The sequence below is a fragment of the Mercenaria mercenaria genome, chromosome 18 (assembly GCF_021730395.1).
Source record: "Mercenaria mercenaria strain notata chromosome 18, MADL_Memer_1, whole genome shotgun sequence".
NCBI lineage: Eukaryota > Metazoa > Mollusca > Bivalvia > Venerida > Veneridae > Mercenaria > Mercenaria mercenaria.
The window spans coordinates 31415772-31435395 of NC_069378.1; the positions used below are offsets into that span (position 1 = coordinate 31415772).

The 19624-nt window shown below is 31.9% G+C and overlaps 1 protein-coding gene across 1 annotated transcript; it reads right to left on the reverse strand.

The window, feature by feature from the left end:
- Positions 1-4116: 4116 nt before the first annotated feature.
- Positions 4117-8504, reverse strand: LOC123537943 (uncharacterized). The gene is made up of 4 exons (XM_053530439.1): positions 8393-8504; positions 7064-7155; positions 6728-6784; positions 4117-4290 (listed from the first exon to the last, which is right to left on the reverse strand). The coding sequence occupies exons 1-4, from the start codon at positions 8485-8487 to the stop codon at positions 4181-4183; spliced, it is 354 nt and encodes a 117-aa protein (XP_053386414.1). The 5' UTR covers positions 8488-8504; the 3' UTR covers positions 4117-4180.
- Positions 8505-19624: the final 11120 nt, after the last annotated feature.

A 19624-nucleotide genomic window follows, 5' to 3' on the forward strand; every position in this document is an offset into this window, starting at 1 on the left:
CATTGATAGTTAAAAAGTACATATTGTAATGTAGTAAACCGTTTTGTGCGATATAATATGCAGTGGTTGACAGGAAAGGATTTCTACGAAGTGCTTTGTACACAAATGTTCTCTTAAACGGAAGGCTTTCTTGAAAATGACAAACGTTAGAGATACACTAGGGACACAAACAGGTACTTTAGACCGTATATCATTTCCAAATCTGTTTTTCATCAATGAAATAACGCAAGCTTGCTGACGGAATCGATGCCAAAAAACCACAGTGTTACACACACCTTCATTACCACCTCTGATTTCTTATGAGGAAAATGTTATTGGAGATGACAGTTAATGAGACAGCTAAACCTAAAACTATCCTGGATTATAGCAGAAACCTATTACATGTATACGCGAAAATAAATTTCTGTCGTGCTCCCACAGAAACCCTGAATGTATGCCTTGAATGTTAGTTATTAGCAGATGATTATAACGCAAAACCACTTAAGAATAAAAAGCTATATGATGACGACAAAAATCAAGAGGTTCAAGATATATCCAAAGCGGTAATGATTAAGTTTTTATTTGTTTACTTCATTTGCAGTTCGCACTCTGTATAGACAAAATCAGCATTTCAGACAACGACTTCACATAATTATCATTTATCATAACATGGTTTCCAAAACAATGTGTCCTAGTTTCATATTTAATGTGTTGTTTTTATTACATTAGTCACTTGACGAAAGAGAATAAGTGATTTACTTTCGAGTCTAAAGGGAGTAACATTATTAAAACACCCTATACATAAATGTAGCTGTTTTTAATGGTGTAAGGTTGATGTAGTCCCGTTGAGCAACAATTAGAACTTAGAATAAAAGCGGATTCTACGATCAAAGAATAAAAATGTCCTGTTTGAATATATGGCAAAGCATAACGACATAATTACCTGTTTAATAATACATGACAATAATGTATATTATTGTTCGTTTAGAGTTTGGTTATAGGTTTTACTGATCAAAGTCCAACACTACAAATATGATTTTAACAAAAACAGGTTGCTAATGGTCTGATAAATTGTGGTGGTGATTTAGTTTATATAAATTCTTTCTACTGTATAATAATTTATAATGCGAACTTGTATCCTAGCGGATCTCACGTATTGGAAAATCAACTGTTCTGAATATAATTATACATGTATCCCTTAATGCAAACTATCTCTATATATTCAATGTATCTTCGAGATCCAGTTAACTTTCAGAGAGAGAGAGAGAATATAGCTTATCTTGTCCCAATCAGTTAAAAAAACAGAAAATTGTGTATATGTGCAAATGTTAATCAAGTACGAATGTGTTGTACAATTCGGACGTGTGTACAAAGCAGCATCGAAACTAATCCTTAAATGAATAGAATTAGGTTCCAACATACCAGGTATATCAAAGCACAATTTTCACGCGGCGCTTAGGGATCAAACTGTGATATCTCTATTCTCTTACAATATAAGTTATAGCTACGAATTTTTTATATAAATGATATTATTACATCCCTAAAATTATTTTCCATCGAGTTTCAATGGACCGCGATCGTGCAATACTTTTCCATATTGGTGTGGAACGCTTTCATATCGGACGTGAAACGTTTTCTTAACGTTGTAACGGAAAGGATCGTGTGACCTCCATGGTGTCCACGCGCACATAACAAGTTGACGTCATTTTCGGGGAAAATATTAATGCGCGTCAGTTTGATTTGTTTATTATATTTTCGGAGAAATTCTTTTCGTATTTTTCCTGTCTTTCGTTACAGAAAATGGATTCCATTTCGGTTAATAGGGAGAGCGCAGATCTACGGATCGCGGGGTCGTGAGTTCGATCCGTATGTTCTCCGTGACGATTTGATTTAAAGACATTGTGTCTGAAATCATTCGTCCTCAACCTCTTATTCATGTTGGGAAGTTGGCAGTTACTTGCAGAGAACAAGTCTGTACTGGTACAGAGTCCAGGAACACTGGTTAATATATCTGCTTGCCGTCGCATAACTGAAATACTTTTAAAATACGGTGTTAAACCCAAAACAAAAAAAAACTTCTGTATATATGCTGAATAAATCGTAATTAGACAACTGAAAGGCAAGAGGTCATAAAATGTTACAGGCTAAATACTAGCAAACTGATAGGTAATAGTACAATCGTGACATTTTGTAAATTAATAAAGCTACTTACAGTGCAATCATAATATTCCGACAGTGGCTAGGCGTCCAGTAATCGGGCCTCTAGATCTAAAGTCTAGCGGTCCGCTTAACGGACCCCTAAACAACACGTTTAGGGCTGTCTAGAGGTCCGGTAATTAAAATGAATACTAAAAATTGTATTTTAAGAGAAGAGACTATAATTTATCTGTCATAAACAGGAAATGATTTCAAAAGACTGTTGTCGTTTTTTTTTGTGGTTTCAAATTTATTTCACGAGTGAACATCATGTGCAGTATTTTCACGTGTGGCACAGCCACGTGTGAAAATGAAAGATATGGTGTTCATAAGTGACATATATTTTGATTTTTCATGTAAAACATTTTATTTCATAATTCTTACCACCCAAGAGTTCGCAGACATTATACACTTCATAAAAAGTCATTCTGATGTACATTGATAAAAACATAGATATATTCATCGTTCTTTGTACATCTTCATTCGATTGTTTTTTACTTAGTTATGTTAATTCATATGACAATTTGTCACATTTCTTTTTTGTCTTATTTGTTTTCTTTCTGCCTTTCTTTCTTTCTTATGTATTTTTCTCTGTTTATGTCTTATCATAATGTGCAATAGCATTGCAATTTTCACATTTTTATATCATGTGTTAATATTTTAGTGTATTTCTGTTATTACATGTGTGACATGATATCAATATTATTTCTTTAAATGTAATTCAACGTTTTACCATTTTCATCGTTTTTGGTGCTCAGATTGCAAATAACATTTATTATTTTACCACATGTACTTAATTTCATATTATTTTAATACCTGTTCATTGTTCCACATACTGTTTATGCCACTAAGAATCAATTTGTTCATAATATGTTACGTACTTGGGATGAATGTTGGACTGGCAATAAAGCAAAATATGTTATCCTCTTTTATATAAATTCATTATTAGTAATATTATTATCATCATTACTTATATTGTTATTATTATTATAATTATTATTGTCATAATAAGACATCTGGCATAACTACGATATTTTCCTTTATACTTAGCTTTGTCTCTCTAAAATTTTAATTGGGTGTTTTTCGTATGATATCTTAACACAGGAGTGAAATAAAGTTATTATGTAATAAGAGACGATTGTGGAATTGACTTGGTCTATGGAAGGTAAAAAAATAGATTTAGATACTTTGATGTTGCAGCACGAAAAGCTAACATACATGTTTGATAAAAAAATTATCACATTTGTGTCTCTCCATACTGAATATATTAAACTCGTTGAATAAAACTGATGAACTGACACTATATTATTTCATAAATTCAGTATGAAAAGACACTCACGTAATGTCCTCTATATTCTTCCAGTAAGTTACATATAAGCTATGGCATATTTCGCATTACACTTGATATATGCTAAAATTGTAAATGGTAGTAAGAAAAGTTGGCTTGACATATATAACATGATACAAAGTTAATCATGTACGCATAGACTGAAATGTTATTTATATAAGATAAAATGGAATATCAAATTGCCTAATTTTTGCATAATTTGATTTTCATTTCTTTGTTGTTTGGCGCGTTCTGGTATGATTCTTGGTCACCTGTTGAATCTGAAAAATACGATACATCAAATTTAAATATAAATGATGTATAAGATAACAAAATGTAAACAATGTATGTGTGTGTGTAACTTAAAGAAAGACAGCATATATGAAATAAAAAAAAAACAGCAACAGCATGTTTCTGCCTTTGTGACCAACTCAGACCAAGATCATCCTGCACATCCGTGCATGCTAATCATGGTCTGAACTGTTCGATATTCAGTCAGAAAATTTCAATGAACATCCCTTCCAGTAGTTAGTGGTTCTGTTCATTTTGAATGATTGATCAGTCCACTTTAGAAATTTAAGATAAAAGTTAAGAACACATGACCAGTCACTGTACATCTTATGTATTTCACAGACTATGTATAATACTTTCTTAATTATTTTTGAACAGCTCAATCTGTTATTCAGGGACATGTGTAAAGATATAATAACATTTCGTCAAAGTCGTTACATGGAACTTGCCTTCGCTTTGGACCGCAATCCCCAGTATCTGATGTTGCTGCCACGCATCTGCAATACGACATTGGAAATCAAATTCTTATTCAAAACAAAAAGGTTTGCAGGTGTAATGAAGTATTTCGACCCCCATAGAATAATGACCCCCGGTCATTAGTCTATAGAAAAAAAGACCCCCCGGTCATAGTATTATGACCTCCAGTTCATAGTACTATGACTCCCCCACGTGAAGTAAACTGAACCTCACGAAGAATATTGACTCCCATAAAATAACGACCACCGGTCATTTGGTCAAATTTACTGATAACTCATGTATCTAAGGCCTAATTGCTGCATTTTATGCCCCCACTCGGGGGAGGGGGGCATATAGATTTGCCCTTGTCCGTCCGTCCGTCCTTCCGTTTGACCATAAGCCCCAGATACCATCACTTGACACAGAAATCAGAGCATCCCGCAACGGGAAAAGGGATTCTATTTCTAGACGCTGTATCTTGGTGTATACATTTTTTTTCAGGAAAATAACAATTCACAATACGTTCACAAAACACACCAGTGTAAATAATCCCTGCAAACTTCGGTATGAAGTAATTCTTCAGAAGAAAACTGCACAAGAAACTGCTAGCATAGATCTTAGTATTAATAGAAGTTGCAATACTAAGCAGTGGCAGTAAAGTACGGTAGCGGCAACAATAGAAAGTAGTAGTAGTAGTAGTCGTAGTAGTAGTGGCAGTGGTAGTAGCAGCAGCAGCAGCAGCAGAGGAATAAGTGACAGCAACAACAGCAGCAGGAGAAGAAGAGGTGTATGTACAAGACGTATTAGTGGAAGCAGGTATAGTAGTATCAGTAGTAGCAGTTGTAGTAGTAGTAGTAGTAGAAGTAGTAGTAGTAGTAGTAGTAGAAGAAGAAGAAGTACATGTAGTAATAGCAATAGAAGTAGCGGCACCAGTAGTAGTAGTACAATCAAAATGTTAACTGTTGGCAATGGAGGGTATTAGAGTTGTAGATCTAGTTAAATTGTCCGTTAGGTTTGGTGGGGATCACTTTTCAATAGATATTATCGTCGAAAGTCTTTTTAGCAGCCGGTGTTTTACACGGAAAGAGTAACTTGTTTAAATAGAATAATGTCCGGGAATCGATATTGTATGAGAGTTCGAATGTAGTAATTTCGGCAGTGAGTATTTTACATGGAAGGAGTCACTTTTTCTATAGAATAATAACCGGGGTCGTTATTCTATGAGATTCGAAGGGAGTCATCTTTAGGGAGTCAGTATTTTACTTGGAGGGGTCAGTTTTTCTATAGAATAATGACCGGGGGTCGTTATTCTATAGAGTTTTCGAAGGGAGTCAGTTTTTTATAAGGGGAGTCAATATTTTACAGGAAAGGAGTCACATTTTCTATAGAATAATGACCGGGGGTCGTTATTCTATGGGGGTCGAAATACTTCATTACACCGGCAGGTAAAATGGTCGTCATTACTAGCGACTGAATGACTGATTTGCTGCAGCAGAAGCCAGTACTCGGTTCATCTTGATATTGCATGTATAAGCATTACTTATCTCAAGAACAATAAAACTTTTGTGGAAAGTCTGAGCAAGGTCATGAGGAAATGCTATGGTTCTGCCTCAAGCCTGCTCTGGGTCAAGGGCACACAGGGTCGAATGATAATTTCATTCAACAATCTGATGGATTTTCATAGAACTGTAGTCTCAATTTATTGTGATTTTACATATAATATTATTATCTTGTCTTTAGTTTGCTCTGTTTACTTTGACATGGAATTCAGATTACTAAATTTCATTTTCGCTGTCAGTCTCATATTTATTTTAACAGATAGTACAGAAATATTATTTTAATGTGCGTTCGGCATGTTCAGACAGACCACTGATCAGTATGCTCCTATGGCTAACTAGGTGTTCATACGTGGAATGTTGGTGAATGAAAAATAGCTTATAACTCTATAGAGGATATATCATTATTAGTTCGAACATCACCAAATCTTAGAAAGCATTGTTTTACATGAAAATAAAACACCATGTATAATATGTAAATTATTCTATAAAACCTTTGTCAATTTACTCATATATGTATTGAACTCACAGGGAATGCATGAAGGGGTCACACTTCTGGACTATACAGTTCAACGCCTAAAAAAACTCACCATTTGAAAAAAAGTTTTTTTTTCTTCGTTTTGATGCATTTGCAACAATGTACCAGTGTTTAAACTTAACTTAACAATGTTAAACATTCTTTTTAAAGAGTGACAATTCCTTTATGATATTTTAAGTATCCAGTCCTATAGGACAGACCAGTAAAACATGTATTGGACAGAAAAATTGTTTGTCAAGATTTTGTTCGTTTACAAAACAATCTATTGTTTTGTGATATACTGCTTAACCTTAAATCTTAATTTACATGTAAAGACTTCTTGATTGCAATATACTTTTTCTTGTGCCTGTGACAGTACTGGAGAATAGTAAACGGTATTCTGACCACTTTCTTCAAGCAGATCTTCGTACGGTTTTTCTGAGGACGAAGTCCGACCACACCCTTAAGTATATTGCGATACATTTATTTAAACATATACACTGCCTGTATGTGATTAAAACGTTTAAAGCATTTGCACGATGTTCACGATGTGTCGAATTCGAATCCAGCATATTTTGTCATGAATAACAACCTTTGCAATATCGGCATTAAAGGATAATCACGGTATATATTCTTACGTCAGCTTAGTATAAGCAGAAGTACTTATCTATTTATCTGACTGCACATCCTACTTGACAATAATGAAAACAAAATGCATGCTATGTAATTATCATTTTTTACCTTTAATATCCTCAGTCTCTGTAGATGATATTTGTGCCATTTCAATTTTGTTTTCGACGTCAACGCCAGCTTGAGTCTGTTGTGTACGATGCCTTTTTAATTAAAAATAGTTACAAGTACAAGTTTATTACAATTTTCTGCTATTTCATGTGTGTTTTTAGGCATGAATTCGTCTTAAGTATTATACAAGGTATTTGATAGATATAAATTTTCGTACATACTGAGGTTACTATATCTATGTTCGTGACAATAGCCCGTCATTGACATAAAACGTAATGTAAAATCTCCATGTTTTTGGAAAGTTCAAAAGATTTTTAAAGAGTTTATATTCGATAAGCATTCCAGACACTTTACTGTAAAACAATAGAGAATTTACATTTTTTTTTCTATGAAAAACTGACAGTCACGATATATGGTATGTTTTTATCCCTTAATCAGTGATTGATTCCATATCAGTTCCAATAAAGATATGCGCTCGTAATCAGCATTACTTTATGTACGTTTACGTGCACTCGAATGTACATCGGAATTCTAACATGACCAGATTTGATTGCAAGTTAAACGAAAATAAGGTCAAGCTATGTTTTACTACAATAAACAATCGTTAACTTGCGGACTTGTAAGTTCAGCATATCTTTTATAAAGAATATTGCAATGGGCATTCAAGAATAAAAACAATCAAGGCCTTCTTGTAGTTTATTTAAGAAATAATATATCTCATCCAGTGATTTGTCGTTGAATAAATCATTGTTTGGAGTTCAGATGCAAAGGAATTATATCACGAGGGCGTAGCCCTCGTGATATAATAATACGCATCTTAACGACAAACAATGATTTATTCAAGAGCAAATCACTAAATGAGATATATTATTTCGATTCTAACACATTACCAAGGATTTTCAAGTACATCCTTGATGACATTCATTAAATATTTGCCCGTTTTCAATCGGTTTCTTTTCCAGCGCGCCGCCATGCCGTTTGACGCCATGACGTAATAATTGTGACGTCAGAACAGTGATTTGTTGTATAATAATTCACTGTTTTCTACCTTCTTTGTTTAATAGCAAAATGAATCGGATCGTGTTAGAATTTCTCATTTACTACGATTCATCGTTCAGATGCTTCGATATATAACTTCAATTTCAGCGCAACTAAACTCGTACCCCTAATAAATCAGTCGACAAATCACTCTACGACCTTTATGTTTTGATGAATATGTATTTAAGTCCCGTACTCGTATACGTGCAAAAAGTGAAAGCTCATAAATATTTATTTAAAACTTGTAGCTGCTGTTTCCCACTTAATTATTTGCTGTATGTTTGTTGATACCTCTGACAAGGCCTGGTCCTTTTCAGCAAAATGATGACAAGTACAGCGATGCAGATGAGTAACAGCACAATGGAAATACTGAATCCAACTAACATGCGTATGTCCACCACTTTTTCAACTGCAAAAGTTTTGCAAAATATAAATTTCTGCTGTTGTTTACACTTTGCACGTGAAAGGCTAACTTGTGCTTTGCATTTTAAGACCTCAGACTTTTATTGAAAAAAAATCTAATAAAATCATTCGCTTATTCACACAGGTGGAATATCTAAACCTCCGATATAAAATAATCATTAAGTTTAAAGATGTTTTACATTTTAAATTCTTTTTTATGGTGGTTAAACATATACTTACATTGTGAATAGGTTTGTCCACTGTCAGTTCCTTTTCCAATAATACATATTCCATCATTTTGTTCACATGGGTTCCCATCACATGGGCAACGGCTTAGGCAGTTGTGTGAATAGAAACCGCTGAAACATTGCGAACAGTTTGAGTTAGAAGAACACTCGATACAGTAACTATTGTTTAAACAACACCTGTTGCCCGAGAAACCGTCTTTACATCCGGCTAAACAAGAGCCTGCATTCCTGTCGCAAACGCCATAAAGACAGTTTGGAGGGCATTGTTCATTGCACTCAGATCCATAGAAGCCAATTTTACATTTATCGCATTCTTTATCAAAATAATTGTCCTTGCATTTTAAGCAGTTTCCAGAAGTGAATTCACATAACTGATTCTCACAGTTGGTTGAACAGTTGACGTCACAGTCGAAGCTATATTTACCAGCAACGCATGTGCTACACATTTCTCCAGCAAAATTTTCTTTGCAACCGTTCAAACAAAGACCATTTACTTTGTTACATTTATCGCCTTTGCAGTTTGGAGGACACGACTTATTGCAAAATGTTCCATATTTTCCCGCTACACAGTCATTGCATTTAGGCCCGATGAACTCGTCGGTTATACATCCATTAGAACAATTTCCTGACACTTTATTACAAATGGCATTTTTGCAGTTTAATGAACATTGGCGATCGCAAAATTTCCCAAAATTCCCAACTGGACACTGAGTGCACTGCTGCCCACGAAAATTGTCGTTACATAAACAGTTCCCTGTTGATTGCTGGCAGGTGCTGTTTACGCAACCAACTGAACATTCCTGTTCGCAGATGGTTCCAAAAGCACCTCGAACACACCCTGTACAGTTATTGTACGACATACACTGTGTACACGTTTCTCTGCATCGGTGTGTACAATTATAAAGGGATGTAGACCTTTCAAAGTCAAACGCTTTACCATTGTAGTATCCCTCGTTGCACTCGGAACAGCTTTCTTGTGATTTACACGCTTTACAACCTGCCGGACATTCTTCGGAACAATTTTTGTATTTCCCATTATAAAAACCCTCGTGACATTTTGTACAGAGGTCAGGGCCTTTTTCACATGCTTTACAGTTAGAATCACAGTTTTCGGAACAATTTTTGTACTTCCCATTATAAAAACCCTCGTGACAGTTTGTACAGAGGTCAGGGCCTTTTTCACATGCTTTACAGTTAGAATCACAGTTTTCAGAACAATTTTTGTATTTCCCATTATAAAAACCCTCGTGACATTTTGTACAGAGGTAACGGCTTTTTTCACATGCTTTACAGTTAGAAGCACAGTTTTCGGAACAATATTTATACTTCCCATTATAAAAACCCTCGTGACATTTTGTGCAGGTGTCGGAGCTGATATTACAAGCTTTACAATTATCTGCACATTTGATATAACAACGGGCACCTCTATAGCCATCTATGCATCCCTTTAGACAACTATCATTACCGAAGAAGTGAAGTCTTTTTATAAGTCCACATGACTGATCAACACAGCATGAGCAATTCACTTGACACTGTGGGTCTATTACTTCTCCTGAAAAAAAAAATCTGAAATAGATTTTTATCATTATATTCATTTTACATTTGCACCTATTTGGGGGTAAAATGCTTAAGTGGCTAGACACAATTGCACCGCGAACACACCCTGTACTGTTATTGCTATAGCCATCTATGCATCCCTTTAGACAATAATTATGAAAGTCTAGGGAGTTTCCACAATATTGATCAACGCAGCAAGAACAGTTCACTTTACACTTAGGGTCTGTAACTTCTCCTGAAATGAAAAATTCTGAAAAAGATTGTCATTAGGTTAAAAATACATTGGTATTTAAACATAAATTGTAATTTCATTGCATCTTGTTTTCAATAAAGAAATATCTAAGCATCTGAACGATGATCCGTGGTAATTTAGACAGTAACCCGTAAGAAGACCTTGATTGTTTTTTATTCTTACATGTTCGTTGCAATAGGTTGATAAAATATTTACTGGGCTTCATTTTTCCAAGTAGATAACCGAACGTCATGTGGCGATTTCATTGACGTCATAATGCACTATAACTAGTCAACACTAACCGTTGTTTATCGCAGAATATAATGAAGTTCTTCTCTGTTAAACTGGCAATCAAATCCAGCCATGTTAGAATGATAAGTTTACTTTAGTTTATTTATTATTGCTGTCTAAATGCAATCCAGCGCTTTCGTGTACTTTTTCCCACATTGGGCGGATGGATTGCAAATTAACCACTTGTATAGAATTTTTGCCTCAGACATTGCCAATAATTCAAACTCTTTCCATAGTATTAGGTACTTACTACTATGCTAATAAGCATAATTTTGTTCATAAACCGTTGTGTTTTTTTAATCCATGTCTTTAAATGTACTGTTTGTGTTGCATACTAGGGATAACATTTTTAAATACTTATCTTAAAGGACAATTTGTTAGACTTGCTATAGCCAAATATGCTTTTCTCGGCGATATATGACCATTTTGTGTCGATTCGCCGTAAAACCCAACTCACTCACTAACTCGTTTAATAAAATTATTTTTTAATATACTGGCCTGAAGTGTAACGCAAGTATAAATTTGATACTTTGCATCTGAGTCACACACAATAGTTAAAGAAATTGCTCCATATTAAATCCAATAAAAGTCCAAATGAAGAGGCGTCTGTTCCCCGGCTTATAATAGTGCTTTCATGGTGCCTAATATAAGCATTATAGTGATTATCATAAGCACATGAAACACAACTTACAAATGTTCATATATACATTTTTTACAACAATATAAAACAAGCACTACATTCATGCGAAATCAAAAGGTTTCTCGATCCCATTTAATTGTTTAAACAAACCTATTCTTATTCGCGACAGCTAAATAAAAATACTCTCAATATTTTTAATATTTATGAAAGAGACATATCATACTATATTGCTTTATATTTTTCTATCATTGAAATGCTGTAAAGCACTGAGATGTAATTTGTTATACAAAAACTAGAAGGAAATTAATTAGTACCACACTACCTAAAAATACTGAGGAAGCTGCACAACTTAATTATCGAATACATTACCATTGAGTCATCTTTTGTTTTATCAAGTTATATATTCCGCGCCAATTACAGATTTAATACTGCTGCTAAATTTCGCACACTCGATGATATCATCACGAAATAAAGAATAAATAAATAAATTTAAATACCTGTGAGAGATAGGTCTATTCCGACCAAAACCTAGCCCATCTACAATAAAAAAACAACAACATCATTTTAGTACCGGCTAATTGCAAAAAACATCAAAGTACATAAAAAAATGACCTCAATTCACTACCGAAGCTACCAGCATGACAAAGGACAATCTTTACCCGTTGCACTTCATGTTACAACTGATGAAGCATTAGATACGTTTGTTTTACATAAATAAAAATATTTAAACGATGGATGTAAACAGTAGAAATGATGCACCTCGGTTTAAAATGGTTGATGACATTTATAAATTTTTGTAGTGTATATAATACATGTCTAACTTTATGTATAAATATAGACACAATTTTACATACGGTATAATAGATTCTAAGACCGAAGGCGTAGAGCAAAACGTGGATATGAACATATATAGAAGCAAATAAAAGGATAAATTGCTGATTTTTGATGTATGCCATCGAAGTTAATACACTTAAAGGATGATGACATATAAGAATATCTTACTCATGGACTTTTCAATATAATAATCAGTATGTCGATATACATGTACGTTTACTTGATATAAATGTTGCGGTAGATATTTAGATGAAACATTTCTTTATACTTTTTTTGGGGGGGGGGGGGGGGGGGGGTATAGGAGTAAGCTTGGCGGTCGGTCAGTTTGTTGGCTCTCATGATTTCCGGATGATAACTCTTGAAAGGCTTGACCGATTTAAATCATTTTTGGTACACAGATGTAACATCAGAAAATACAGATCAAGTTTGCCATCGGTTGTTAATGCATGTACGACTTTATATGTATGATAACATATGCCAATGCCTTGTCTATTGATATGTATTGAGCTTTAATGTTATTGAAAGAAATGGTACGAAGCTCGAAATTATATATTCTTCAAGCTCGAATCCGAATTCCTGCCATTTCATAACTGCACATAATTTTTGAATAAATTCCTTGTGGAGACACAGTGCCCAAATTATACATCCAGGGATTCTCTTTTAAAAGCCGTTTATGAGGATTAGTTACCGATTACCGAAGTAATACACCTAAAACTCTTAGCTTGACTAAAGGGTATACCCTTTTTACATGAAATTGGGTGATATGTTCTTCATCTTGAATCATTCAGAGGAGGAATTTTTAGACTTTTTTTGACAGATCGAACAGTTTTCGTGATACTTTAAAATTTACATATTGTTACACTACAGATATTGCTACTTTTTAGATGTTAACATAGAAAAAGATGAAAATGGTATCCTGCATACTAGTGTGCATGAAAAAGACACTAACAGTCATCAGTACATAGAATTTTCATCATGTCACCAAAGTTCATGTAAAAAGGGTATTCCCTTTAGTCAGGCTATACGTTTAAGCGTATTACTTCGGATAATACCATTTTGACAAAGAAATGCTCAAACTCAGAGAATACTTTCAAGCACGTACCTACCCTGTATGTATGATTAATGTATTAAAACAAGCCTCTTCTTTAACGATACATGATACTCTTAATTCGTGCAATAACAAAACTGCGGCTAAAGTCATTCCTTTTGTATGTACCTACAATCCATCAGTACATTGTATTAATATTGGTAAAATAATAAGCCAATATTGGAATCTTCTCAACAAAAGAGTGTTAGACAATTATATCACTATAAATCTATTGTTGCTTACAAAAGACCCAAGAATATTCAAGATGTTTTAATTCATTCTAAGCTGAGCAAGAAAGGCATAAATGGTAGTGTAAGTAAATGTTATAGACGTCGCTGTACACGCTGTTCAAATATTAATGACAATAATTCATTTTCTATTTCCACTAAATTAATTAATCTTTTATATTTAAATATATCTTCATGCAGTTCTCGATGTTTTTTACTGATTAAATGTAATAAATTGAATACGAAGGGGACAAAACCCCAATTCAGGTTCACAAAATTTTTATGCAATGTTTTTATTTTAATATTATCGAATTAAAATCAAAGTTTTTGCCATTTTTATTTCAATTTCAAAAACAATTTTTTTCTTTTATTCCCATGTAAATAAATTAATCCGGAGGTTTTAAAGGATTTGAGGGATGTTTGGGCAAGGGCCAACAAGAACTAATTAAAAATTTTTAGAAAATTTCCTTTTAAAATCCTTTTATTTTATCTTAATTCCTTTTTTTAGAGGAAACTACTTGTGATTTTTCACCGTTTTTTGGGTTTGGTTTAGCCAATGGGTCAATATTCAATAATAACAATATTTATTCCAAACATTATGATGGAAAAAGGGTTAACTTTTCTACATCACTAAAAAAAAGCATAAATAAATGTGTAAAATTCATAACGTTTTACGGGTTGTTCCTTAAAACAGTGACAAATTTTTTTAAAAGGTTATTATCATAAAATCTGTTGAAATTTTAACTCTTTTTAATTTTCGATTCTCATTCCTGTTTTACGTTGATACTTCCTTTTAGTTATTTTAACGAAGAAGTATGTACCCGGAAAGTTTAAACAAAGGGAAACGTAAATTTTATTGTTTTAAATTTAAGAAAAAATTCATTTAAGAAAATGAATGCTGAAAAACAAACGATTTTTTTTTATCATAACTCTTTAAATTCTCTTTTGTTTCTTACGGGGAAATTAATCGAATTTTCCATAAAATCAATCCTTTATCATCACAAAACCGACTTACCACTATCTATTATCAAAATAATAATGTGTTCAAAACAAAACACGTACCCACCTTTTTGTACATCATTTTTTTAACATAATATTATAAAACTTGTTATTAATTTTCTACTTATATCAATTATAAAAACTTTCTTTTTCAAATTCATTATAAAAATACACATGCTCCCCCATATTAGTTTTAAAACTAAATATGATAAGCAAAACTTGTTCCCCATCTTATAATCTAGTAAAATAATAGAGTTTCCATATTTTTCATAGATGATTCGTGAATATATACTTTTACGGCTTTTTTCATTTTTCAAAAAAATTTTCTTGCTATATATATATTTAGTTGTTCAAACATTATTTCCCGGAGTTGAATTTGAAGGGATAAAAATGAATGCAAAATTTCAATCAAATGGAATTCTTCTATTGCCATTTTTTCGAATCTTCTTTGATCTTAATTTTAAATTAGAGGAAATAATATTAAATTTTTTTTTGGGTGTTTTGAAGTTTAGTTTAAACAAAATTTATTTTCTATTAACAATTAACTCTCCCAAAATTGTTTTGTTTGGAAAAAATTAAAAAAACTTTCAAATCGTTTTCAATTTACGGTTTTTTAGAAATTGCAAAAATTCCTTTAAATTTTAAAAAAGTGAGAAGGTAACCTAAAAGAAAAAAAAACAAAATTTGGCTTGAAAGTTAAAACGGGGCATAATGACATTTTGACTTCAAGGTTAGATTTTTTTACTGTAAAATTAATTAGTAAAACAATACAATTGATATTTGGTCAGAGGTCATTTAAAACGAAAAAATCACATATTTTCCCATAAAATGCATACGGGAATTTTTCTCGATACTAATTGCATTTGTCCGCAAAACCAATATTTTTTTATTCAAATTTTAAAAAATTTCCCCCTTTAAATGTTTTTCAGTAATATGTCCGATTTTGCACTTTTGATACCATTATCCATTATTATTAAAAATTCACTGCAAATCTTACATATTGTCCCAAAAATCCTTTTCTAGTTATTTTTAGTCAGTAACAAGCTATTTTTAAAAATTTTAAATTTGATAAGACTTTGGTCAATATAAATTTTCCCTCATCTATTATTTTTAAAGATTTTATTGGTGTTTTCTATATTATTATAAAATTTGCCGTCGGGGATTATATTTATTTAAATTAACTCATTTTAAAACATTTCCCCTTTTGTTCTATGGCAAATATATTGGGGTTTTTAAACGGTCAATCGCCAATAACTGGTTTAACAAAAAATCCCCTATAAGTGCATCATGAAATTTTTTCGTCTTGGGATGTTCATTTCATTTTCCAAACCTCACATCGCTGAGTAAAAAAGTAATGTTTAAAGATTTTAATTTGACTCAAAATGGGATAATTTAATGCAGTGATGTTTAACACGAAAACTAATGGAAAAAAATTTTTAAGGTCTCCCCTTATTGTTTTATACCGGAATAAATTTTAAATTCACTTATCTTAATAATTAAAGGAAAAAGAATAAATTTTCTACATTTAAAATAGTTATTTTTGCTGTAATTTAAAAATTTAGTTTGGATATAAAATTGATTTATGTAAATTTTTTAGTAATGTTTGGAAAAGTGGCTAAATTTTTTTAAAATTATAAAAATTTTTTCATTATTAAAGTGATTTTCAAGTGCTAAAATATAATATAAAGGGGAGTATCATATTTAATTTTTAGATTAAAATTTATAATCCTGTTTTGGGGACGTTCGTATATTTGGGACTTAAAACAAAAAGAACCAAATAGGAAAAAAAGAAAATAGTTTGGAAAAAAAAAATATAAAAATTTTTGATAAAATTCAACAACAAAAGTTCAATTCCTGTCGGCATTTTCCCGCCTTTGCAAATTTAAATGAAATTATTGGTTAAATTTCTATTCAGTAATTAATTTTTAAAAAACCCCTTCCAATAAAATGGATCTGCCCTTTTGGGAATCCACTTTAGTTTTTGAGGATAAAACGTTTTGAAAGATCCCACAATTGGGCAAATTTTTAATGCGACTGAAGTACATTCTTAATTTTTAAAATGGATTTATTAGGGGTCCAAAACTTCAATTAATTGGGAAAAAATTTCATTTTCGATTTTAATTAAAATTTTCATTAATGTAAGGGAATTTCCTTTTAGGACCCCCCCAAAATTTGGGTGTTTCCGGTTGTAACTTGAAAAAAGATTTTTTTATTTTTCCTGAAGGAAATTTTGGTTCTGATTTCGGTATTTGTTTAGCAGTCAATTAATTCCCTTTCCTTAATGTTTTCCTTAAGAAAATTTAGTATTGTGAAATATGGTTTCACGGGAATTCTGCTAAAAATTGTTCAAAGTTAGGTAAATTCAAAGTGAATATATTTAATGAAAATTTTGGATTTTTCAAAAAAAAACGTGATTTATATTATTTTTTTTAACAAAATAATGTTTTGGGGTTTAGAGGAAGGGTTTTTCTGTTTATTCAAAAATTTACTTGGCATAGAATTAAATCTAATTTCATTTCAAACTGTCGTTTTATCTTTTATTTTATTAATATTGCCAGGGAATGCTATCTGGCACCCATGATAATTTAACCTCATTCTCCACTGATTGGAAAAATTCTGTGGATTTTGTGAATGTTATTATATAGCAGCACTAGTTTAATATAAGGGGGTTTTGGGCCGGGGGTGAATTTTTGGCCCCGGAATTTTCGCGTGGGTTTGAAAAACGAAAATTTTTCGGCTTCATGTCTTATTGGATTCGGGGAATTTGAAGTTTTCGGAAAACAGGTTTGATGAATAAAATAGACCACTTTTTTGGGTTTAAATTCCCGCTTTACGGGTAAAATTGTTAAACTGGGTAATCAAAACCAAAAAAATCACTATTTTTGACTTTCAAAAGGGGTATATTTCACTTTGTATATTTAAAAAATTACTATTTCTTTAAAATTTTCGATTTTGAATTTTTTGCTTGAATGCGTCTGGGGACATTCTGGGACATTTTAATTTTAATTTAGTTGTCTTACCTCTTTTCTCTGAATTTCAACTTTTCTGGGTTTGGTCGAATAAAGATTTGTACCTTTTTAAAAAGCTCCCTTTGCGGTAAATTCTAAAATGAATAATAAAATGTTTAATTACTTATTTAGGGTAAATGAACATTCTTTTATTTTTAAACAAAAGATTTTCGTCGGGTTATTTTTCTTAATTTTTCGGGAAAAACGATATTAGCATTCCACGTTTAAAGGGGCCCGGTGGTCTTGTTCGGAGTTGATAAAACGTTAAAAAACATATTATTAAAATTTTCCTTCGTGTTTTGGTTAAACTAAATCACTTAAAATTATATAGGATTTTTTAAAATTTATATTTTCTAAACTTTATATATATTTCATAAATACCCGTCTTTGCAAAAATCGTTTTAATTCCCCTTTTTTTGGAAGTAAAAGGTTTTAATTTAATTCAAAACCATTTCTTTGTAGACCCATACGGTTTTTTAAAAATTTTTCTTGACACCAAAAATTTCAATAATTTAATTTACCTAACGCGATCGGACTAAATTCTTTAAAATCATGCCCGAATTAAAACCTTTATTCCCGGTATTTAAAGGTAACAAGGTTTTAAAACTGACCAAATTTATTAAGTTAAACAATATTATTTGTTTATGGTTTTTCCTCAATAAAAGTTACCAAAGCTTAATAAGATTTTTAAATTAAATTTTTAAGCCTGAAGGGAATTTAAAGTTCTTTCTTTTTTTTTTTTTACCAGTCGTCCTTTGCCGAATAAAACTTAAATTAAGATTTTCAAATTCCACCATCTAACCGGTTTGATAATTATCAAAATTAATAAGGTTTTGTTTGTAAATTATAAATAAGTTGCCTTGTCAAAAATTTTGTCAAAAAAACAATTAAATTCTTTATGTTTTGATATTTAAAGGTTTTATTCAAGAAAAATTGACTTTCCCGTACAAATTTTAAAAAATAAAAAAAAAAGCCCCTAGTATTTTTTTAAAAATTGTTTTTTTTTTTTCACCGCCAAAAATATTTGGGGTTTTTTTTGGGTGGAGAAAAGGGTTTTCCTTTTTTCTAAGGCATTGTAAAAAGTAAACCCCATTTTCCAAAGGGCCTTTTATTGAAACAAAAAAAATTTAAATCTACGCTTAACAAAGGTGGGGAAATGGTTTAAATCAGAATAACCCTGAAAGGAGGACGAATTTTATTATGGTTAAAACAAAAGCTTAAGGTGAACTAAGTTTTTTCTTGCCCCTTTTTTCCAAATAACATTTCCGTAATTTCTCGCATATTGTCAATGCAACTTCTACATTTTTGATTAACACCAAAATTTCAAACAGTTTTTAATGTTTGAGAAATTGGAAATAGATGTTCACTAAATTTCCGGAAAAAGTCGAAAACCGTTAACCAACCATTTTTGGAAAAAGCATAAGAATTTGGAGGAAATTGTTTTCACTTGGGTATGTCCATTTACAAAACCCAATGTTTCAAAAATTGTTTTCTTTGAAACCCCGGGTAATCCCACCTTTAAAAACTCGATCGGATAATTAGCAACATTCAAGCTATTTTTTGAACCCTTTTTAAAGTTTTCCCAAGTTTTCTTGAAAAGTAAAAAAAATTTTCATTTTGTTTAATTTATCCCTTTTTATTTGTTGGCAACCTTGAAAGGTTCGGTTTTTCCGTACAAATGAGGGACCAAGAAGGGGGTTTATAATATAAAGAACTTTGGAATTTATAATCAATTGGTTGTGTACATTTCATCGCAAAATTTTCCCCTTTAAAATTTTAAATTGCACTAATTTTTTGTGTTTTAAATGTTTAAACCCTGCCAATTTAAAAATTTTGTTCTTTCCCAATAAAATTTTGGGGAAAATGGACTAAAAGTTATTCACAGTTTAAATATCCAATTTCTTATATAAAGGAACCTTGCTCTTTATCTTCTTTGGGAACATAACCAAGTTAAGTTTTCCAAAGGTCCAAACTGTTGCCCACAATTCATGGCAACCT

What these genes read in the sequence shown, in the direction of transcription:
- LOC123537943 (XM_053530439.1), bottom strand. Translation starts at nt 8,487, where the DNA reads ATGTTAGTTGGATTCAGTATTTCCATTGTGCTGTTACTCATCTGCATC. An exon ending in AGGACCAGGCCTTGTCAGAG is followed by an intron (nt 7,156 to 8,392) that starts GTATCAACAAAC and finishes TTAATTAAAAAG; the next exon opens with GCATCGTACACAACAGACTC. An exon ending in AGAGACTGAGGATATTAAAG is followed by an intron (nt 6,785 to 7,063) that starts GTAAAAAATGAT and finishes AATATACTTAAG; the next exon opens with GGTGTGGTCGGACTTCGTCC.